This window comes from Trifolium pratense, linkage group LG7, assembly GCF_020283565.1.
Source record: "Trifolium pratense cultivar HEN17-A07 linkage group LG7, ARS_RC_1.1, whole genome shotgun sequence".
In the NCBI taxonomy this organism is placed as follows: Eukaryota; Viridiplantae; Streptophyta; class Magnoliopsida; order Fabales; family Fabaceae; genus Trifolium; species Trifolium pratense.
Window position 1 is genome coordinate 3834083 of NC_060065.1, and position 23895 is coordinate 3857977.

The 23895-nt window shown below is 34.1% G+C and overlaps 4 protein-coding genes across 5 annotated transcripts; 1 reads left to right on the forward strand and 3 right to left on the reverse strand.

The window, feature by feature from the left end:
* The first annotated feature begins 183 nt into the window (after nucleotides 1–183).
* Nucleotides 184–4527, forward strand: LOC123899378 (aspartate aminotransferase 1). Its single transcript, XM_045950488.1, has 12 exons — nucleotides 184–513; nucleotides 921–992; nucleotides 1437–1498; nucleotides 1593–1676; nucleotides 1778–1877; nucleotides 1982–2102; nucleotides 2261–2424; nucleotides 2669–2806; nucleotides 3054–3175; nucleotides 3293–3387; nucleotides 3598–3718; nucleotides 4292–4527. The coding sequence occupies exons 1-12, from the start codon at nucleotides 280–282 to the stop codon at nucleotides 4374–4376; spliced, it is 1398 nt and encodes a 465-aa protein (XP_045806444.1). The 5' UTR covers nucleotides 184–279; the 3' UTR covers nucleotides 4377–4527.
* Nucleotides 4528–5976: 1449 nt separating this feature from the next.
* On the reverse strand, nucleotides 5977–12302 carry LOC123897341 (transcription factor MYB3R-1-like). Its single transcript, XM_045947942.1, has 12 exons — nucleotides 12036–12302; nucleotides 11537–11702; nucleotides 10666–10720; nucleotides 10496–10553; nucleotides 10094–10188; nucleotides 9827–9930; nucleotides 9524–9652; nucleotides 7740–9237; nucleotides 7264–7544; nucleotides 7075–7189; nucleotides 6767–6988; nucleotides 5977–6518 (listed from the first exon to the last, which is right to left on the reverse strand). The coding sequence occupies exons 2-12, from the start codon at nucleotides 11599–11601 to the stop codon at nucleotides 6399–6401; spliced, it is 2742 nt and encodes a 913-aa protein (XP_045803898.1). The 5' UTR covers nucleotides 11602–11702; nucleotides 12036–12302; the 3' UTR covers nucleotides 5977–6398.
* A 2243-nt stretch (nucleotides 12303–14545) lies between these two features.
* LOC123897342 (coiled-coil domain-containing protein 25) lies at nucleotides 14546–18202 on the reverse strand. The gene is made up of 6 exons (XM_045947943.1): nucleotides 17937–18202; nucleotides 17385–17512; nucleotides 16790–16893; nucleotides 16561–16648; nucleotides 16342–16403; nucleotides 14546–15079 (listed from the first exon to the last, which is right to left on the reverse strand). Exons 1-6 carry the CDS (start codon nucleotides 18047–18049, stop codon nucleotides 14927–14929), a joined length of 648 nt encoding a protein of 215 aa, XP_045803899.1. The 5' UTR covers nucleotides 18050–18202; the 3' UTR covers nucleotides 14546–14926.
* A 1183-nt stretch (nucleotides 18203–19385) lies between these two features.
* On the reverse strand, nucleotides 19386–23212 carry LOC123898213 (sulfite exporter TauE/SafE family protein 3-like). 2 transcript variants are annotated; one of them, XM_045949113.1, is made up of 12 exons: nucleotides 22861–23210; nucleotides 22454–22613; nucleotides 21924–22124; nucleotides 21774–21838; nucleotides 21466–21493; nucleotides 21316–21380; nucleotides 20665–20751; nucleotides 20502–20555; nucleotides 20173–20394; nucleotides 19977–20070; nucleotides 19746–19882; nucleotides 19386–19624 (listed from the first exon to the last, which is right to left on the reverse strand). In XM_045949113.1, exons 1-12 carry the CDS (start codon nucleotides 23086–23088, stop codon nucleotides 19598–19600), a joined length of 1368 nt encoding a protein of 455 aa, XP_045805069.1. In that variant the 5' UTR covers nucleotides 23089–23210; the 3' UTR covers nucleotides 19386–19597. The 2 variants fall into 2 exon arrangements, with proteins under 2 accessions (XP_045805069.1, XP_045805070.1); XM_045949114.1 differs by lacking the exon at nucleotides 20502–20555 and having other exon boundaries at nucleotides 22861–23212.
* Nucleotides 23213–23895: the final 683 nt, after the last annotated feature.

Here is a 23895-nt window from a genome sequence, read left to right on the forward strand (position 1 = left end):
AGAAAGAAAGAACCTCACCCCAAGGCAAAAATGCGATAAGATATAACTAGGACTAGCCGACTAAAATAGTAGTCCATGCTTCCTGACACGTGACGGCAGGAAAGGGTCTCAATCAACCACAATCACAACCAAACAAATTGAATAGTCATATATAAATAGTACTCGTTTCCAACAGCATAAAGTTCATACATTATATTTTTCTACATTTTAAGTACTACTACTTTATAAATTTAATTTAATTTAACCAAAAACAAAACCAAGGAAATACATATATACAGCATGCGCCCACCGATTATTCTCGAATCTACCACCACCTTTTCATCATCTTCTTCTTCTTCTTCTTCTTCTTCATATTCTTCTTGTGATCGCAGGTTAAACACACTCGCAAGACACCTTATCGACGTTAACGATCAAAATCAAATGGCTTCTCAGAATATTTCTCCTTCTCCAACCGCTTCTTCCAATTCCGTCTTCGCTCATCTCACTCGTGCTCCTGAAGATCCTATCCTAGGGGTAACTAACTATTCACTATTCAGATCACTAGCTATTTGTTTTATATTCCATTTTCAGATCGCAGCAATTTATTTATGCTTTTTCATTTTCTCCGCTATTTCGATTTCATTAGGATCGTGATCATAACCGCACAACTTTAATTAGACAAATCATGCGCAATTTATTACTATTTCATTTCAATTAGTTTTTTTATTTATTTTATATTATGCAAATTTATCTGTTCTTGTTTTAATTTGATTGCATTTAGGCATGTATTTCAAAGTGGCACGGTTCTGATGCTGATGGATTGATATGTTACGTATTAGAATTGTTTTCTTGTGTTGTGACTTGTGATGAAGATTAAGCAATTTTGATAGTGACTTGATTTTAATTTTATATCAAAACTCTCTTGTGTGTTTGAAAAATAGGTAACTGTTGCTTACAACAAAGATCCAAGCCCAATTAAGCTCAACTTGGGTGTTGGTGCTTACCGAACTGAGGTTAGGTTCCTATTTCTCTGTTTGCACTAATACTATACTACGTTATACACAATTACATAATCTATTTACAATATATGAAGTACCAACACAGATACGACACGGCGACTAATACATAGTACTAATTTGAAAAGAAAAAAAAGTAATTGAATGTAAATCACATGTATCAGTGTCGGTGCTACGAAGAAAACAAAAAAGTAATCACATGTAAATCACATGTCAAATTTAACAACCATTCTATCTGAAATGCTGATGCTACGAAGTGTCGGTGCTATATAGTACATAATCATATTTTACATAATTTGGCACTGAAAATGTAATTGAACGAACGATGAGTTGATGGACAGTGAAAGCCATTAATTAAAGTTTCAAGACAAGCTTTGAAATTATACATATTCGTTGTGACTTGTGAGTTTTACTAATACTATAGCATGTGCTACTTACCAGGAAGGTAAACCCCTTGTGTTGGATGTAGTGAGGCGAGTTGAACAACAACTGTTGAACGACGTGTTAGTACCTGACTCACTACTTTATTTTTGTTCATTTCTAAGGAGAAATTTTTATTCAATTTTTATACGAAGTTCTGTTCTGCATTGTTTTTAGGTCACGCAACAAGGAATATATTCCAATTGTTGGGCTCGCTGATTTTAACAAATTGAGTGCTAAGCTTATTTTTGGTGCTGACAGGTTAATAATTCAAACCCGATGTTATTATATCAAGTTTTCTTCTTTATATATTCTTACCAGTCAGTTCCTAACTGTTCTTTTGCTAACTTTTTTGAATATAGCCCTGCAATTCAAGAGAACAGGGTTACCACTGTTCAAGGCTTATCTGGTACTGGTTCACTAAGAGTTGGAGGAGAATTTTTGGCTAAACACTACCACCAAGTAAAGCACCCCGTCCTAATATTTTTTTTCTCCCATCTATATTTTTGGCTTATATTGTTGTATATCGATGGGCTTACCTTGTTTGGTTGCCTTGATCTTGTCAGAGGATTATATACTTGCCACAACCTACTTGGGGAAATCATCCAAAGATTTTCACCTTGGCAGGTTTAACTGTCAAAACATATCGCTACTATGCTCCAGCAACACGAGGGCTTGACTTTGAAGGTTAGAATTCTATCAACCTGTAAAAAGTTTATTCCTTACTTTTCAATTTGTATTAATCTTCACGCATGTCAAAATATGCATCATGAACTCATGATCAATATTCAATAACATAATTTGATTTCATTTTATGTTATTTCCCCCCTCCTTGTTCCTTACAGGACTTCTAGAGGATCTTGGTTCTGCCCCATCTGGATCTGTTGTTTTGCTGCATGCATGCGCACATAACCCTACTGGTGTTGATCCAACACTTGAACAATGGGAGCAGATTAGGCAGCTGATAAGATCAAAATCTTTGTTACCCTTCTTTGACAGTGCTTATCAGGCAAGAATATTTGCATTCAGCCAACATCTGCTTTTTGCTTGCTACAATTGTGTGGACATAATCTACAAATATTTACTTCAAATTCACAAATCCAACCACTTGAAATCTCTCCGAGTCCTGAAGCTTCCCATTTATTGGCATAATCCATAGTGGATATATGTCCACACAATTTTAGATTTCTACCATGTCTCAAATTCCCATTCTTTTATAAAAACTCTATTAAGCTATATCTATTTTTCTTCAGGGTTTTGCCAGTGGAAGTCTGGATGCAGATGCACAGCCTATTCGTTTGTTTGTTGCTGATGGTGGTGAATTGCTGGCAGCCCAGAGTTATGCAAAGAACATGGGTCTTTATGGTGAACGTGTTGGTGCCTTGAGCATTGTAAGCATTTTAAAACATTAAATAGAGACAATTTTATGGGTTTCATCAGAAGTGATTAGTGAGCCGTGCTTGTATTTCATCCTATGCCATATGTTTTTTTCCATGATTAAGAATTTCAATATTACTATCTTTTTAGCGCAGATGACGTGATCCATAAATTTATATTTTTTATATAAAAAGATTCGCCAAAAGTTACTTCTTTTGTGAGTTTCCCTGATATTTTTTTTTCTACAATAAATTCCCCCAGGTCAGCAAGTCAGCTGATGTTGCAAGCTTGGTTGAGAGCCAACTGAAACTTGTGATTAGGCCCATGTACTCAAGTCCTCCCATTCATGGTGCATCCATTGTGGCTGCCATTCTCAAGGATAGGTAGTGTCAGCCAACATTCTGCTGCTTTCCTTAGGACGTGGAAATATGGATTTGTTGTTGGCTATCATTTTGTTCTTTTCGACTGCTTTTCTCTTACCGGTTCTGCTCCTCTTTCAGGGATTTGTTCAATGACTGGACTATTGAGTTGAAGGCAATGGCTGATCGCATTATCAGTATGCGCCAACAACTTTTCGATGCTTTACGTGCTAGAGGTTGGCCTCTACATAATATCTTTTACAATTTCTTTGGCTTGTCCTTGAGGATGGCTCTTTATCATTGTTGTTGACTAGTATGCAAGAAGTTATTGTTTCTTTGCTCATTATTCCTTATCTTAGCCTATCTTCTCCTGCTCGAGTCTTTCAAGGATTTTGTATCCACGAACATTTATTGTAGTTGTACTTATTTCTCCTTTAATTGAACAGGTACACCAGGTGATTGGAGTCACATTATCAAGCAGATTGGAATGTTTACTTTCACAGGATTGAATTCTGAGCAAGTTTCTTTCATGACTAAAGAGTATCATATATACTTGACATCTGATGGGTAAGACCATTTTATCTCTGACTTATTCCATGAGCTCAGACGAGTGTGTGAACAAGGCACTTGTTTACAGTGCCCGTTGTCCAATTTCTTTTTGCTGTAAACTAAAACTTAAATTTCAAAGTGCAACATTCTGGTGGTACATCTTAGAATCCATTTTTCTAAAAAATCAAGTCATCATACATATATGTTTGTGTTTTCTGCATTCTGGTTGTATGTTTATTAAGAATTTGTTTTTTATTACTAAGACTGGTTTTCGAAATCCAAGATAAATACTTGTAAAGGAACTCTTGAGCCAGACATATTTGAAAGTGTGTACTGTTTGCTGGTATAGGATTATTTACTTTTTAGTTTGAATTACATTACATTATTTTGTTTTTGACCTGTGATTGTGTAACATCTTTCTTAAGGACTGTGAGATGATGCTTTCTCAATAACTATTTGTTTCTGATTTCTGTTGTTGTTGTTGTCAATCTCTGCCTACAGCATGGATTAATATTTCGGATAACCCTTGTGTGTAATCAATCATTTATGCCTGAATTCCATATGACTCAACATGCACTGTTTATTGTGCAGGAGGATTAGCATGGCTGGTTTGAGCACCAAAACAGTCTCTCATCTGGCGGATGCAATACACGCAGCTGTAACCCGAGTTGCCTAAATTTTACCGATTGTTTTGGACTCGTTCCCTGTTGGTGGATATTTTTGTGGAATAATTGTGTCATCACAATGAAACCGTTATTTATATTTTAGACAATTACATCAGATGTTTTCAACTTAATTTAAAGTTTTAAATAAGTCTTTTACTATTATCTTTTACGTGTTATAGTACTCTTTATTTTCATTTTTATTTTGAGCAGCAAAATGTAGTGTATTATATGAACAAAGTTGAAAAAGAATACAAGTACTATCCCATACACAATGGAGGAAGTACAAGTAGTACTCAAAACCAAAACGTATTCCCAACCCAAAGTTAAATACAATCACTTAAAAATACAATATATTGGATCCACAAGCCATTAATAAAATAAGCATGAAGTTCCATAATTTCTCTTCATAATCCACTCCCAAGACCTTTTAATTCCTTCTACCGATTCCTCTATCGTTTTATGACTACTAGAAAATATAAGATCATTTTTGCTAACCAAATTGACCACATTACCGAATGCCATACCAAAACCACACCTTTCTTGGCTTTTCGATTACCATGTCCAGCAATGAAATTTTGCAACAAAGATGTCAAATCCCTGGTCGAGATTCCGAACCACAAAAATACTTTGCACCAAACAGGATAAATGACAATGCATGAATAGATGTATCTCTGTCTTTGAATGCTCAAAACATAATGAGCATGGTGGTTCTGGTTCCGCTGCTATACAGAACACTATTCTACGTGATAAATTCATCCTTGTTGGCATGGCAATCAAAGATGAAGCAATTGTAAAGAAAGGATAATCACTTCGGACGGAGCATAGCTTTCCCATATAACACCAAATATTTTTGTTGCAACCCGATCCAGAGAACAGGGAGACACAAAATCACTTAAGAACACATACAAAATTCATAGGAAAATTAACTGTTTTAGCTTTTAGCTCCTGAAAAAGTGTCTCTCTCCCAACACAGAGTTAATCAACTTCTCCATACCAACCAAGCTTATATATCTATTCTTCTACGAGTTCAACCTTTTCTTCAATGTGTCTATCACCGGTTTCCAAGTTTGTTGTTGTCTTGCCCCAATCAGTAACCCAATGTATATAAAAGGTAAATTGCCCCACCTTGCAATGTAGAAACCTAAAAATAAAAATATCAAAAATTCGCCGTTGCCGGGGATCGAACCCAGGTCACCCGCGTGACAGGCGGGAATACTTACCACTATACTACAACAACCCAATTGATTATATTACTCTTTATGTTTGATGTGAGAATTACACCAACTTTTTGACAAATCCAAAAGGTACCCCCCATTGGAAACAAATACAATTGAGTACCAAATCGATAGTTTCTTGAATAAACATTGGTACTTATATATTATTGAGGAATCCATTTATAATGATGTAGAGTTATTGTGAGATCCATTTAATTTTTTTTAAGAGGTATGGGATTAGAGAAATTGAGTGCCTATTAAGTACTTTTATTGAACAATTATAATAAATCTTGGTGAAACCTCTTAGGTTTCATCCATAATGATTTTTAGTTTAACGATATTTTGAAATTTTCAAAAATTAAATCTTGTTTAAGTTTTGTGATCTGAGGTTTACAAATACAAATTAAAAAAATATTCATCACTCCTGTATATAAATATTCAATTACATCATATCATCATATATATAAATAGAAGACAAAATAATGTGCATGTGTTCTTACTTTAGAACAAAATGATATTTTCCACTCACCATTTCTTTGTTTCCTTTCTCACTTCAATCTGGCACCAAACGAGAGAGCATCTCGTTTGCTGTCTTTCCTCTTTAAGTTTTCTTTTCTACATTACCAAACAGACCCTTTCTACATTCCCAACAGACCCAGAGAATTTTTTTGTTGTTACAGTTACAAATTCAAGTCTTGTCACTTATAAGCTAAACAACAAAGTAATAGTAATCTAAGAAATAAAAGGCAATTTATATGTATAAATAAATTATACTTAAACAGCAATACAGCTGAGGCATTAGCCATAACAAGCAGCTATCTATCTACAGCCCTTCAACAAATACGAAGAAGGACTTGAAATGCTTATAGCTGAGGATTTTCCCTTGTCATCCTTGTCTGAAGTTTCACATTCGCTGAAGTCAAGCATGCGTCGCTCGACCTGTGGAAACAAAACAAATAAATCTCTTAATGCTATTAGCTATGTAATAGACAAAAATTTAGGGGGAAAAAAAGGAGTAAACTATTCTCAATCTAACTAGTTAGGCCTTGACTTATCACTTTTTTTCCTATTTAAAAATAACCGAGGGACTAACTTGATGGATTAGAAACCATATCATATTTCTATATTGAAATTTTGTAAAAAAAAAAAAAAAAAAGGAAAAGAAGCCTTGATAAGTCCAGTTTTACCAAAACATTTGAAGTTGACGGATAATGGTTCGCATGTTGATTATGAGGATCGTTATTTCCCTGGTCGCTTCCAGATGGATCTTTTGTTAATGCCATAGGAGGTTCATTTTCCAAGACTTCTAGAGCATTGGCATATTGAGCTGCAGTGTGTTCTTCAATCTGTTTCAACCATCCGAGTGCATCATAGCTTTTATCGCCCGGGCTAAAGAAACATCCATAGTCCTGTAAACATGCCCATTTTTTAAAATGAGAAGAAAAATTCTAATGCTTCAGAGCAACAGTAATCAACTCAACATAATATACAGTACCTCAATTGTAATTTCAGTATCAATCCTGGGGCTGGACATAAAAGTGCTGATGAACAAGGGGGATTTCCATGCTGAAGGTGATTCAAAGCTTTTCCTAAAAGGTGTTCCGCCAAAACTGAAAACAAACAAGAAGTTACTCAAAAAATGTACATAACAATTAAAGAATATAATCAACTTAAAGAATATTACATGCAATTTGTTTCAAAACTATCATCGTTTCCAGTTTGATCGTCCATATTCTCTCCTGGGCCTGATGATGAACAGATGGATTGTACACAAGTAACAGAAACTGAGAGTCTTTCGTGCTCCTTTAATCGAACACAAGGAGAATTAAGTCTTGAGACTGGTTTTTTATGACTTCTCGCACTTAAGCTTAGAACTATGTCGGATTTCAAACCAATTTGATTGGGAGAATACAGCGAGGGATCGTTCATATCACGTTCAACCAAAACTCTAGAAGGCTGTTGCACCTGACCAATAAAAATAATAAGTTAATACTTACAAATTCTGGACTGCAACCAATTACGAGAGAATAATAACATTTTGGAGGTCCGTGAGAAGTTAGCATGCATCTACAACTATAATAGTCTTAGAGACTAACTTGACACCATCTTGCAAAGGCAAGGACCATGGTGGTTTACTCGAATAGTAAAGGTAGTGCTTACAATTTCAGCAGCAGTATCAATATCATTCTTCATCTTAGAATCGGCATCAAGAGGAGGCTGCTCAATCTTCTCCTGAGAGTTACGTTTCTCCCCCACCTTAAAAGCTGGTCCACAATTTTCTTTATCATCTTCAATACCTTGAGTCTCACTGTCATCAAACATGACATCCAAACGGGAAAAGTTTGTGATCAAAGTTGATGTCATGTCAATCTCATGCTTTTTCTCCATTCTTCTATCTGACAGTGGAGTTAAAAGGTCTCTGTTTCGTTTCTTTTTCTTCATTATGGATGGTGTACTAGTGAAAGTTTTAGCGGCACTTGATAACAAAGCATTTGGACTATCAATGCGAGAAGGTGAGTCCCACAATCTTAAAGGAGTAAGACAGTTCATAGAAGACATCATAAACTGGCGGATACCCAATGGACTAAACTCTTGCTGCATATCCCCGGATTGTACAAGATCACAGCTCAGGAAAGGTATATCCAAGCTTGGAAAACGAGGTGGTTCATAACATAAAGTTCCTCCCGTTTCCTCCTGTTGGAGATGCACATTTGGCTTTTCATCAGTTGGATAGCAAGTTTGCATAGTATCTGACCCACAGCCAGAACTATTTCCAGGGACCAATTTTAAGTTATCATCTTTTACAACATCTTCTATCCTATTATTATCATTGGCATAAACCAAGCCATCATGTTCTCTCGAGACATACTTTTGATCCTCAGAGCCTACCAACTGATTGGCTTCAGCAGTATACATCATCCTATCACCAGATGGTAAAGATGACTGACAAAGAGATGAAGTGCGTCCAGACAAGTCAACGTTATTTACTCCTCCAGAGGAAAAGCATTCATCACTCATTGCCTCTGAAAATAGGAATCTGCAACAATCATCATCAGTTATCGACATATTTTGTTCTCCTTTAGCATCATTGTCCATAGATGAAGACTGATATTCATATGGAACAATTATCATGTTATGACTTTCACTACGAGCTAAAGTATCATTTTGGAACTGTGATGGTTCCTGCCCAATGTCATGCGAGGAAATATTGGGCAAAGCATGTAAATTAAATTGGCAATCCACGTTTGCAGAGGAGCTTCCAGGTTCGTTTGAATATTTCTGCTCAAATGATTCTTGGCGAGTAATATCATCCAAAGACATGTAATATATCTCTGAACATGATGCTTGATTAGATTCTTCATTTGATCTGTACTCCTCCCTATTTTGTATAACAACAATACTCAACTCGCTGCCAGATGGAAAGTGACCAGCATTAGCTGATTCCTGGCTACACTGTGAAACTTCCTCACCTTCAGTCATCGCAGGACCATTATCATCTACACTATACTGCAACCTAGCAGAGGATGACGCAATAGGTTGATGCAGATTTCCAACAAGAGGTACATTTTGAAACTGAGCAAGCAAGCCCGATGCCAAGTAAGAGTCCAATTTTTTTTTGACAGAACTATTCCAGTGGTTCTTTATAGCATTGTCTGTCCTGTTTCCACGGCAGCACAAGAAAAATCACAACTGTAAATGCTTACGGATAAAAAGAAGTAAAAAATGAATCCAAACTTCAAGAGGAAAACCAGCATGTTCTGATGGTGTGATATTACCTTGTATATCTTTTTTTCTACCATACCCCAGTACTATAGGGTATCCAGATCTCTAATTACAACTTATATAAGAAATTGTGACTACATAATGAAGTTTAAGCATGGTTGCATGCCACTTTTCAACCTTCTCTCATATCTAAATAAAATAGGAATTTAATGTGTATTTACCTTCCAGGCAAAAACTTCGATAATTCTGCCCATCTATTCCCATAAATATTATGAGCATGTATTAGAGCCAACTCTTCTTCCTGTGTCCATGCTTCCTTGTTTATAGAAGGATTAAGGTGATTATGCCACCTAATAATTATTAAATAATTATTAGTGAGAATTCGCTACTACCACCCCACCAAATTACATGGGGCAATAAGGAAAAGAGTCAGAATAAATACATTGTACTCTTGTTTAATTGTTTTCAGCTATGAAATATGTTAACCATACATACATTAATTAGTAGAAATCCAGTAACCATACCTTTCTCGACATTGCTTACCGATACGTCCGGGTAAATGCTGTGCTATAGTAGACCACTTTTTAGGCCCATATTTGTTTACCAAATCAATAATTGCTTCATCTTCCTGTTTGCATTCAGATTGATAGGTAAGTAAATAACAGATATAAACAGAAAATGGATAGAATAGAATATCACATCAGAACCAACACAAAATTGTTAAGTATATGATTGACCCAGACAAGAAACGATAAGTAGATTCGTTAAGAAAACTGATAAGTAGATATTACCTCTTTAGACCAAGGACCTTTGATAAGTTCTGGATTTAAGACTTTTTGCCACCTATGCAGGCATTGTACATCTGTTCTATCCGGGAAAGACTCGGCTACAAACACATTGGACAATCATAACAAGTCAGAAACAAAATATTGCATGGGTGTAAAGAATATAAAAAATTATAAATCGGCTTTACAACAAAGACATAGATAGATTCCCCAACAAACACAGGTCCTTCTTCCCATTTTAAATCTCCTCAAATATGTTTGTAAAGGTCCAATTACAGAAATTCATAATTTAATGAAACATCCGACACAACCAATGCTCACTAAAGACCTACACTGGCTATACGTGTACTACATGCTAAATTAAATTATGATGAGCAACACATGCACTCCATGCGACCAAAATATTACCTATTTTTTTCCAATTCTTTCCTTGAAAATGCTCAACAGCCTTCCTCAAAACTTCATCCTACAAAAACAGAATTCATATATTTCACTGATCATATAATACTTTTTTACATCTGAAGAAATTCAAAGAAAAGTAAAGTCAAAATTTCTAAAGGCACGTAATAAAAACTCACCTCCTCAGCCGTCCATTGTCCTTTAGTGGAGCGCCTTGTAGGGCCAGTAGTCCTACTGCAAATACACACTTTATTGTAAGATAAAACTCATTTCACAGCTTCTTATACATAATGACTTATTATGGATTGCTCATTTCCCAAAAAAATCTATCAAATTCATCATAAATTTGATGTCTTTTGCCTTTTCCATATAAATTTTTCACAATGTTCAAATTTTGTTCGTTGGCTTCTCAATCTCATTATAGTAGCAAAGTTACCAACATTGATTAACCGTGTATAGTGACTTTGATGAATGTTTGAAGGCTAAAGTGGATACAGGGGAATGGTGCATCATGTATTTGAGTTTAGTTGAACAAATGAAATCAGCAGTAATGTGGTATATAAATATAAGTGTCACATGTTCTCCAAATCATCTGATATATTGTTACCACACTTCAGCAGACCTCTTTTCAACTATATCTTAAAAAGATATTAGGATGTTCATAATCACATTAACTTGGTTTTCTGTTCTTAGTAGAAGATGCATCTGTTCAACGTTCTGTCAACATTTTTTCATTTAAAAGTTCAAAAAGTTATAAAATGTGTTTTCTTAACTAATCACTTAATCAGTTAAAAGATCTACCGCGTCAATTGTGATAAAGGGTAGATCTTTAGAAATAACAATTTCAAAAGAAAGCATTTCAAACAATTTCATTCCCAAAATTTGAATAAATCATTTCATTCCCAAAAGAAAGCAAATAACAATTTCAAACATAAACATCTAAATTGTTAAGGGGAAACAATATTGACATTACTTCGAAAAGGGCTATTTATCGGAAATGAAATCAACAAATACATGTAGTAAAAGAAAAGATGATTTTAAGAGAATTACCCATGTAACGGCCTAATTTTGTGTACAGTATCGGATGAAGCAGGAAGTTTCCTCTCACTTCCCATAGTAAACCTAAATTCAAACTAGACTGCAATTATCTTCGCAGTTTGTCCTCCAAATCATTCTAATCCCTAATCTACACTTATGAAATTTCAACCCAAAATTCCTGCAAAAAAAACAAACAAATCAACATAAATTGAATTCAAATTTCAAAATTAATTAATCACTCACATTAATTTTAGTTTCTTCAATTCAAACAACAGTTAATTTTCAAAAAAATAGGGAAATGTAAACTTGATCCTTTTTCAAAATCAAAAGTAAAAATAAAAAGCTAAGGAATTCACATTCAAATTAAAGTAATTTGAAAACTGAGAATTCAAGGGACATTTAAATTTGTAGAAAACAGGATCGGAATTAAGAAAACAGGAATATCAGATCGGCGAATAAACATAAACATAGAAATGTTGAAGAGATCATTAAAATGCGAGCATTTACTTACGAGATTGAGCTTTGAGAAATGATGCTATTATCGAAAATTGAAAGTGTGTAAAAATGCAGATCCAAACGGAAAGATATTGAAGAAAGATCTAAAAGTTCACAGCAACAGAGATTTCGAAGATTTTGAAGAAGAAGAGATTTATTTTTGAATTGAGAGAGTGTGTCTGGGTTACGGAAACGGCTCTCTCTATATTCAAAAATAAAGAGGCGGACTCATCAATACAAATAATTGCTTCTTCTTTTTTTTTTCACAATTTTTTTCTCACTTTTCTGTTTTTGACGAAAAGCCACAAACAATATTATTGACTGAGTATTTTTAAATCTTTGAAAAATGGACGGTCATGATTAGAAACGTTGGAGTGAAGGTTCACATTCTACACATTGGTTTTCATATTTTTCAAAACTACAACGGACATTTTTTTATTTGAAATAATAAATTTCAATTTTTTTCTAGGTAGATCTACTTTTCTTTTTGGAATATACTCCAACTTTTTTTTTAAAACTTTTTTTGTTTTTTTTTCATCTCTGGTTCCTAGGGGAAGGGGCCCTAGTAGTCCTAAGTTCGGGGCGAGTTTTGACATCAAGTGGTTCCAGTCTCATCCCAAATGCAGTTGTGGAGATCGAACCGTGGTCTTCTCTACCAAGTCTAGCGCTAATCACCATTGAACCAACTAATATTTGGTATTTTATTGATAAATATTGATCTCTACTTTTTCTTTCTCTTTTTTTTTGTCAATGCATGTGTTAAATTACATTAATTACTAAACTTCTTTTTCCTGCTAATTAGCTAATTATTTCCTGTTTTATTTTCAAATTTTACCCGGAAACAATATATACAACTGCATCATCTTTTTTTTGCTCAAGATAAAATTAAACGTGCAATGTGTAAAAATTTGTTAAATAACAATATATTTTTTCCATTGTAAAAAAAAAAAAAACAATATATTTTTTTCCGTCAAAGAAAAATATTTTAAAGAAAAAATCACTATCAAGATAAGAAATTCCTAATAATAAAAGCGTTTTTTTTTAAAAAGGTTTCAATCGAACATAAAAATCAGGATTTGAATTCAATTAACGGCACCATATTTAATTTATTTAATGCAACTAATAACTCGATTAATTGACTAAGATTGACAATAGATCATCTATCTATATCTATAGTATCTATAGTAAAAAGATTATCAATGGATGTAAAAAAAGGAAACACATTTATCAATAAATCCTTAGATATAAATTAAACCCCAATTTTAATAAAAAAAAACCTACTACAACCATTAGATGCAATACATGGCTCAAATAATTTTATATATAGGATCGCACTATTGCAATTTGGTTTGAAAAAAAAAATGTTACCTCAAATGTCTCCGGCGATTCGACATAACCATCCTCGTCAACTAAGTCAGTTTATTATTAGCTGATATTTTAGGTGTTGCTCGTCCTTGAACCTAATTAGATGTTTTCCGCCACATGGAAATGTATTCCGCCAAGTAGCACATTGCTCCCATAATTAGTGTTTCTTTTATTGAATCTTCATATAATTTCAGAGGAATTATCGAATCTTCATATAATTTCAAAGGAAACTAGCACCCACAATGTACTTTTCTCAACAAAAAAAAGTAACTTATGAGTGTTGCTAACGAATGCTCCTCAGACACTCTTTAAACATTTTATTTAAAGAAATTTTTTATTCAAAAAATTAGACACTACAATTTCTTATGCGTTGACTTTACGCATTCACATAAAAATTGTATAAAAACACTTACTATTTAAGGTCTTCCATTTGAATTCTAATGTGCCTCACAACCCGAAAGAATTCCGAGGGGAGGGGTCATTTCGTTTCTGAATCTAGAATGAATAGTTTTAAAAAGTGCCCTTGTTAGCATTTGCCTTAACTCGTAATCTATTCATTTGAGAATTGTTCTGTCAACAAGGGGAGAATCTTGCTACTATATTTCTCTCTCGTACCAAAAAAAAAATTACTAATTTTTTTTTTTTCGCTACCAGTTTAATCTGATTCAGGGAACAATTCTGACATCAAATGGTTCCAGCCTCCTTCCGATCGCAGTTGCGGGGGATCGAACCGTGGTCCTCCCTACCAAGTTCAGCATCAATCACCACTGAACCAACTATTAACTACCGATTGGTAAAAAAAAAATTACTAATTTCGATTGCTACTTACCTACCTTCATATGAAAAAATATTATAAGAAACCTCACTAAGATTCAAAACCGTAAAACCATACTAGTGTAGTAAATAGGATCACGTTTGATCTTTGAAGTGTAAACACGTCCCTAACAATTGCCATCATCATCATGTCTGGCTTGTAACATCATCAAGAGTGGTTTTTCAACTTCCTGATGATATGTGCAAACCAACAAAATACCTTCACGCTGTTAGCGCATACAGAGCATAGCAGCAAATAATGCAGTGAATGTACGCTTAGGTAGTTAGGTTTCTAATCTTACACCACAAGGCCTCTCCCTATTTTATTCCACCATTAGTCTCGTGATATCAAAAATAAAAAAGCTTCTCTGCCAGTACCATGAATACTACAAAATGCCCTAATAATTTCTCGCACAGTTCACAATTTCCAATAAACAATTTAAAACCCGACAAGCCTAACAAAGACTTGTGAAATTATAGCAAGAAACATCAGTTTTTGACTCGACTGTGAGAACAATAAAGTAAAAACCATCGTCACAAGGTACGAAACACCAATCATTGCATTCAACCTTCCCTATTCTTTCTTTTCTTTATCCCTAAATCACATTTGGGTACACACCACTTGGTTTCCTTAACCAAGACAATGTACAGTTTCAGATTCCAGTTGGGTTATTTAATCACGGCAGCAGGATGACCACCACTCATCTGTCTATAAGCCAATAATCAATCTTACATGAAATCCTCCTCCACTTCCTGGAATGATTTGCTTCCTGATGCAATATCTTTGTTGGATGTCATTTTTTCTGCAACCATCAAACCCTTGTAGCTCCTAAGCTCTGATTGTTTCTCCTTTTCGAGTCTTTCCATTTCCTCACGGCGTTTCTGCACACAAAAACAAGTGGTTTGATTCTAACAATTGAACTAGATCAAGAAGACACTAAGATGTTACACAACAAAGAAGATATTTCATTTAGTAGGCAAAAGAAGACACTATGAACCTTAGGCTGGATCCTCAAATTCTTTTTTGAAGTTCACAAACATAACATCCTAAAGGACAACAAGATGCAAAGTGTCTCAAAGAACTCAAGCAGTGTATTAGGACAGAGGAAAATGTAAATTATATTTTAGACTATTTTAGACAACTATGCCCCTGAAGAGAATGCAACATGGCAGTTAAAAAGAAGCTTCTGAACACAAACATGTGATTTTCTTCTAGCAATTGTTTTAAAAAAAACAATTGAACTAGATCAAGAAGACACTAAGATGTTACACCACAAAGAAGATGTTTCATATTTAGCAGGCAAAGAAGACACCATGAACCTTAGGCTGGATCCTCGAATTCTTAACAAAGTTCACAAACATAACATTAAAGGACAACAAGATGCAAAGTGACTCAAAAAACTCTAGCATTGCACTAGGACAGAGGAAAAGATAAATTATATTTTAGACAATTATTCCCCTGAAGAGAATGCAACATGGCAGTTAAAAAGACTGCAGTAAAAATACAAACAATCATTCACCAATTCGTTTTGAAGCGCAACCATTGGCCAAGCTCTAGTAACAGAGTTTGTACAATGTGTTATGAGTATGACTATGATTTGTAAAATTGTTTAAACACATCCACTGATATAAAACTCGCTTCAAATTAATCACTTTCTAGTAATTTCTATTCATTTGTTTCAGCTTTTGGGAATAACCAGCATACAAAACAAACCTGGAATCGTAAAAAATTATATGTAGGAATATAAACAAAAACAGTAGTTTTTGCTTTGTATAAAACCCCTCTAAAATAATTACTGGCCTAGGTAATCTAATGTAAAAATCACTGGCCTAGGCATTTTTTGGAAACAATGAAAAAGTAAAAAAAAAATGTTTTCATTATTTTAAAAAAAAAAAAAAACTAGCATTTCATCTTTTTTTTTTTTTACTAACAACTAGCATTTCATCTTCTATCCATCACATTGTTCATTTTAAAAGTATCACATCTACTCATTACCAACAAGTTAAAAAATAAAAACAAAAACTATTTTCGCAAAGTAAATGGAGCTTAAATTATACTAGTAAAGTTTGATCTGTTCTGCATAATTTGTGGTACTTAAATACTTTGATTATTCATGAATTTGAAAGAAAGAAGAAATGCTCACTTTTTCTCTCAGTTGATGTTTTCTCTCAGCTCTTTCAGCTGCATTCACTGCTTCTCGCTCAGCTGCAGCACACATGTCCATGTACATATCAAAATCAGATGAGTCAAATCAAATTGGGAAGCACATTGTACATTAGTACACAGTTGCCTCCTAGCCCATAAAATTTTGATCATAAATATTAAATATTAAAAAGAAACTATAAAGGCAAGGCAAACTTACCTTTCAAATCAGGTTTTCTTTCCACCTTCGTCTTGTTTAGCCTGTTAACAATCTCATTTATCTTCTTCTCAACTCTCACTGTTCGCACCTGAAACACACAAAAACCAGATAATGATAGTCTAAAGATGGAAGCTCAATCATTCATCCATCCACGAACCCACTGCAGAAAAGGGCAAGGCACAAAAAACTGGAAAACGAAATGGCAAATGGTTCAAGTGCAAAAACACACCATTTTTGAGCTGTGAAAACCAACTTGACCAACGTCCATCGAAGCAGTTTTCTTTAAATTGGACCAGGGAGTGTAAACAACGTCAACGTTGTTTACTTTATTCCCTGCCATGGATAAAAAAAAGGATAATCACTAACAGCACAAACTTAAGATTTGGAAGGAAATGCATATAGTAGTAAAGTGCTAATAATTAGATTTATGTATATTGAAACCTAGTATGAGAACTAGGGCCTAGGCCTAGTTTGAATTAGCTTCTAGTTTATAACAACTTCTAAACTAAAATGAATTTATAGATCTTCACCTAAGAAAATTTTGTTATAAGCTTAAAAAGTGTTTAGCTAAAAGTTAACTGAGAAGGCTTTTTAAACGAATTATGATAGAAAAGCTAATTTCAACTTATTCAAGAATCAATTGTTGAAAAAATTGTTAAGTTATGTCTAGTGAAAAAGTTTATCCAAACAATCTTAGTCTTTCTGAGAAAACTTCAATGAGAGCAAGGTGAAGCACTGCATCTACACTTGAAAGGATACATAAATTTGGCTCTTACATCAACTAAACTGATAAACAAATGGAATAATTAATCATGATATTTTACCCTGAATTGAATTTGCTTTGACAAGTTGAGCACAGTCTTCCAATAACCCTTCACTCATGTCATCAATAGTCTGACCTCTGTGCAGCCTGACATAAACATGGGCTGAAGACATCTTATCAACATGGAACCTACAAAAACCAGATTTAATCATTAATTAAAGAAACTCCCAAAAAGCAAAATAACAACAACATAAATAATACTAACAATAATCCAGCTATATAACAAGCATAAAACCTAATTAGAATATAATTCAAACAGTTTTAAACAACAATGAGATTAATAAATTTATTTCAGGTGGCTTGTATTATCCTCGTTAACAATTCTTGATAAACTTAACTATGAGCAACAAAAGAATAACCATATTAACAATTCAAATCCCAATATCCTGATTTCTAAACGATTTTCCAAGAAATGAATAATTTTGAATCTTGAAATGATAAAGCAAGCAGACTAAGGTCATACACGTATTTGTTGATTGAAGATGCATAGAATTTGTGAAAACGAAGACGAAATTGATGAAATTAGCGAATAGGAGAAGAAATTAGGGTTTACCAGATATCTTCGATAAAACCATATTTGATGAGTTCCTCGTTCTCGAACTTGTCAAGACCCATGAAGATGGTGTAATCGCCAGCTTCAGGGCGAGCTTTGAAGTAGAAAACCATTGAGATTGCTTAGGTTTGACGCACACAGACGCAGAAGTTAGGGTTGTGAGTTTGGGCGTTGAATTCCAATTTGGGGAATTGATATCCGAATCGCTGCATAAAACATAATCAACGCGCAACTTTCTGTTTCGTCTTTTTTCGAATGTCAAACACGCTTTATTGCTTTGGGATCTTTTTATAAATACCTTATTTTCTTGGCAACTTTTTACATTATTACATTTTTAAAAAATTAGTTTTTTTACTACGACGAATCTAGGGATGACAAAAAAACCCAAACCCGAGAGACCCACCCGAACCATAACCCAAGTCAACGGGTGAAACCCGATTTGACTGGATTTGGGTTCGGGTGACACCCGATAATATGGGTGTGGGTTTGGTATCAGTCAAACTCACACCCGAAACCCATACACCCACCCGAAATATTTTATAATTATCTAATTACCCCCATAGTCTCCCTCAATTTCCTTAAAAGACCTTAAATTTTAGTTGTAATTTAATTTCTTGAAAGTCTATGTTGTAATTTCTTGAAAGTCTATGTTTGAATTTTCTTGAAAGACCTTAATTTTAGTTGTAATTTAATTCAAAAAATCTATGTTGGAATTTAATTTCTTAAATTTGCAAATTATTTTTAAATGTGCTGCGGGTTTGGATTTGGGTGAAAAAACCCGAACCCAATGGGTGTGGGCGTGGGTGTTGTTTTGCCACCCGAACAACCTTTGGGTTTGGGTTTGGGTTTGGGTTTGGGTGATGATTTCGGGTGTGGGTTTGGTAATTGTCAAACCCGCACCCGTGGGCGCCCGTTGCCATCCCTAGACGAATCGTTCAGGAGAATCAAAGTTTTCTGGTGGAAACAACTATTGGCTAGACTTTACTTACCTCACGGTCAAACTCTAGATTACCGGAGTCCTTCTTTTAGGAACATGCACTAAGACTGACAATGAACTGAGACAATTTGAATGTAATTTGAAACTCGATAATTAACTTCTTTAACTTGGTTTATGAACCAAATGAGATGATCTTAAGCTAGAATCAAACTTTTTTGTTTTATGAGTTGTCTTAGATATATTGGAGTTCGTAGTTAAAAGTTTTTTATGTTTGAGATATCTTTATTTCTATATGAGTTACAATTGTTCATGAACTTTAAAGAGTCGAACTCGAGCTAAAAAAAATGTTCGCCTCGAACTTGAGTTAAGTTTTGAACGAAATCAATTTTTCGGAGAAGGATTCAAGCCTCAAGCTCAATCTTTAAATAAAAAGCTTGAATTCTTCTTTTAATCATAAAAAGAGAAGGATTCAAGCCTCAAGCTCAATTCATACCATTATCTAAGTTTGGGACTCTTACAAAATCAATCCATGACTTGATAATAAAAAAATATACACACATTCAAACAGGAAATGAAATAATCTATCTTTGCCACCTTAGCTCTTGACAATAAAAAAATATACACATACATAATGTAACCACAAGAAAATAATCTTCACAAATGTCCTATGACCCGTACTTGCAGATATTCTCAAATCCCATATATTCATGATTCACAATCTTGTTCACCATATTTGAAATGCCAACTCCACCTAACAAAATCAATCAAAACCTCTAAGAATTCATAACCATATATCATAATGCATATGCTGCCTCAAGTAAGTTTTGAGATAAGTATATATAATTGACCAACCAAAAGGAAAATTGATATACCAAGATTGCACTGATAAATATTATGCTAGCAAGAATAAAGATGATGATAGATGCTCTCCCAAATAGTTTGAGTATTTTGCTCAGAAAATGTTGTCCAACCAAAGCAGCTATAAAAGACACCAGAAGGAAGTAAAGAGCTGCATGTCACATTTCAACAAACACATTGGTTAATTAGAAGCAATTCATCACAATAGAGAGCAAAAGTAAGCTACAATTCTCGTAAACACGAACCATAAGGAATCGGAAATCGTTTCAACATGTAGTATTCCACAACACACATAGATGCGGAGAATGTCATGATGAATGTGGTCGTGGCACTTGATACCTGCGCGCACGATATTTAATCCAATTGCAAATCACGCTAATAAATTGTTTGATGATCAGGATAAGAGAAACAAAATTTATAATACGACAATTTGAAACGTACTTGAGGAGGGACTTCCATCTCGAGAAAAAGTGGAGCCAACATGAATCCGCCTCCTAGGCCCAACAATCCACCGAGTATGCCGGCCAACAAGGCAATAGCAGAATAGATGAATAGTTGGATAACTGTATATTCTTTCCCTTGATCACCTATGGAAGCTAATGTTGTTTTCCCTGTAGATAATGCAGTTGCCTCATATGCAGTTACCCCAACTGAGATTGGAATCTACATATATAACATCATGTAAACAAAATTCGGATATTTTTGTAACTTATAACAGATATTCAAATATAAATTCACAAAAGTTGAGTGATAATAGGCTGAATTACTACCTGTAATAAGTTCAGTACCCAATATGCTGTTGAACATGTAGATGTGTAGTTTTGCTATCAAAAGGAGATATTGTTGGTCTCGGATGAATTGCATATTATAAACTATTAAGATTATGTACTAGTAATAGTATTAAATTAAATTGTTATATATGTAAGAGCAAACCTTGGCAATCTGTATTGCAATGAATGAAACCCAAACAAATGCTAGAAGTCCAAACTTCTTCCAGTCCACATTTTCAATTATAGTCACCTACAAATTAACATATTATTATATGTATAACTCTTAGAATTTAGAGTTTGATCTAACTCAATTCTATAAAAACGGCTGATAAACTAGTGAGGATTGCCTCTTACTTATAAACACACATTCAGCCGATGTGAGACTTATTTAACACACCCCCTCGCGCCCAACACTATTGGGCTTGGTGCGCGGATATAAATGGTGGATGGCCTAATCAGAAACTTGATAGCAGGCGGCCCAGCTGATCGTGGAGAGGCTCTGATACCATCTTAGAATTGAGAGTTGGGCATAACTCAACCCTACAAAACCGGCTTGTAAAGTGAGGATGACCTCTTACTTATAAACACACATTCAGCCGTGGGACTTCTTTAACAATAATAATATATTATTATGCATTCGAGGTATTACTTCAGTGATAATAGTTTCACCTTATAATCGTAAAAGACAGAGTCGAAATCCCTCATAGACAATCGTAAAATGCACATTAACATCACTTTAATTAATAATAATCCTTTACTTCCTCCAATTTTACAAAAATCAACCCTCCTAACCATAATGGCTTTGTGTACGTACCTCTTTTTCAGTGGCACCATTTGGTCCAGTTGGAAGAGGTTTGTATTCTGTTTCAGCTCCAGAACCTAACCAAAAGAAAATTGTATACACTATAACATCAGAAAAAATGGTCAAGGAAAACTTCATTTAATGAATGGTTTCTGAACTCACCAAGTGATTCTTCTCTCCTGGCAGCCTCCTAGAATGAATGAATGAATGAAGACAGGTTCAGACAGTAGTAAAAAATTGTAGTGTTCATTAGTTCCATAATAATTGTGCAAAGTGGAAAATTATAATTTGGGAGTGATGCACAAAATATTAATAGTAGGGTACAATTAGAAGAAAAAACACCAGTCATGGCGTCCGACCCAGCAATTTCGACATTTCTGCCGGTTGAGCTAAAATTTAAGGACACTATAGTTTTCAATATGAAGTGAAAACATTATTTATTCTACATGAGAAAAATAAATAAAAAATACCTTTTTCATTATGGTTTCCTTATTCCATGTCTCAACCCCTCTAAAGAATGCTTTAGTTGATATGCCTGCAGAAAAGAAAAAAATTGAGAGGAGCAACAAAAAAAACTAGAATGGCTAACTTAAAAAGACAGTTGAATTATTAATGGTTACCTAAGAAAAGAACAATAAGCAATATAGTGACAAGCCAATTAGGAAATATAACGTTGCAGATCACTCCAATGCTGATTCCAAGCATGAGCATAGGTTGAATTAGAAGTGCCAAGTCATAGTCAATGATTGGCATATTTAAGGTAGGATGTTTCATTTTAAGGTTGTAGTAAGCTGTTGCCACAGATACACCCATCACCATGCCTGAAAACATAAACAGAACTCCCCATAAAAACTAGTAAGAAGCTGCAAATGTTTTAACTTTAACATACACTAGTAATTTAGTAGTTTTTAAGCTGCATTTAAAACTTATATCACTACAACATAATCTGGTTCGGGGGTTAGTTCTGACACCAAGTTGTTCCAACCCCCTCCTGATCGCAGTTGTGCGGGATCAAACCTCATTTTAATTTTAGTTTATGTTTATAATTTGTTTGAGGAAATATTCTTTTTATTTATCTAAAATATCATGTATGTCAAAAGAGGTATGTGATTTGAGTAATCACTAGCCATTTGTTTAACACATGTCTTACATTTGGAGATAGCCGTTGATGATTTAGGATCAAATCCAATAACGAGACTAATCATAGAAACAAATATGCCACCACCACCAATACCACCAACACTTCCAAACGCAGCTCCACAAAAACCAATAAAACTACCCAAAACTATTTGCCACCCAAATTCCATTTTCTGCATATATAATAAGTAACCAAAAACAAGTAAGATAAGGTAACTTAAGTCATTGCTTTAGGCATAAAAAAGTACACTACATTTTTTAGAAGCCTTAAAGGCCTAAAAAAAATAAAACACTTTAGTAGTAATGTTTAGGAGAATACTAAACATGTAAAGAAAACTCAAATTTTTTCTTTGGATTTAAATTTAAGTTCAAGACAAAACAAAAATTAAAATACAACATGTACAAAATTGTGAAGGTTACCGGCCACACGTGTTGATAACCAGATCCATCTGATAGCCATAAGAAATTGACAGCTTGTGTGAGAAAACTGTGTTCATTCTTCTGAGTAGTAGTAGTAGTAGTAGTAGTAACGTTAAAACTTGGCAATTGTAATTTCACAAGCCTTCTTTCAGCAGATACAATCACAAAACAACCAAACAACAATAACATCCATAAAATGGATCTTATTTTCATATCACCCATTGCCATACATGAGTAGTGAATTACAATACACAATAACTTGCTTTGCAAGGAATAGCAGAGTGAAAGAGGAAGAGATTGATCTTTCTTCTTGGTTTCAATATTCAGAGTCACATTTAGTACTCAGCTAGTTACGCATATTTATTTATTAATTAACAGAAAGGCAACATAGTTGAGCTTCATTTTATTTTATTTTATCCATAGTTGAGATTCTTAGTATTATTCAGGGGAATTTCTTTTGAGGACGTGACAAGGGATCTTTAAAACCCGTTTACTTATTATTTTTTTTAATAAAATAATCCCGTTTGACTTTATTTTGATTACATAAGCCTCATTTAGATCGTTGCTTATTTTTTTCTTTTCACATTAATTTTAGGCACAGTTGATATATAAAAAAAATTGGGGTCAGTGTTTTCTGATTCTCAATGTTTTATTTTCCTTTTTCTCAATGTTTTATACTAACCAATCAAATATATTCTTAGTGCATATAAAATAGTTAACTCAGTCCCCGTGAGCTATGCTCGGTTGGTTGCATGAAATATTCAGGAATCGGGGTTAAAACTCTAATATTCCTACTTATTTACCTTAAAAGTGAAATTTTACTTAGGGCATGGTTGTTTTTTCTTTTTGTTGGACAAAAGGGCATGACTGATTGTTGTGTTTCATAAAACATGAAACATTGTTTCTGGACCATCATGCTCAACTCTCCTTGTTAAGCGATAAGGAAAAAAAATGTACCTGTAATGATACTAAGAATGGATTGAAACAACTACTATTTTATTTAAGTATTGAGAGAAAATTTCAACCTTCAAATGT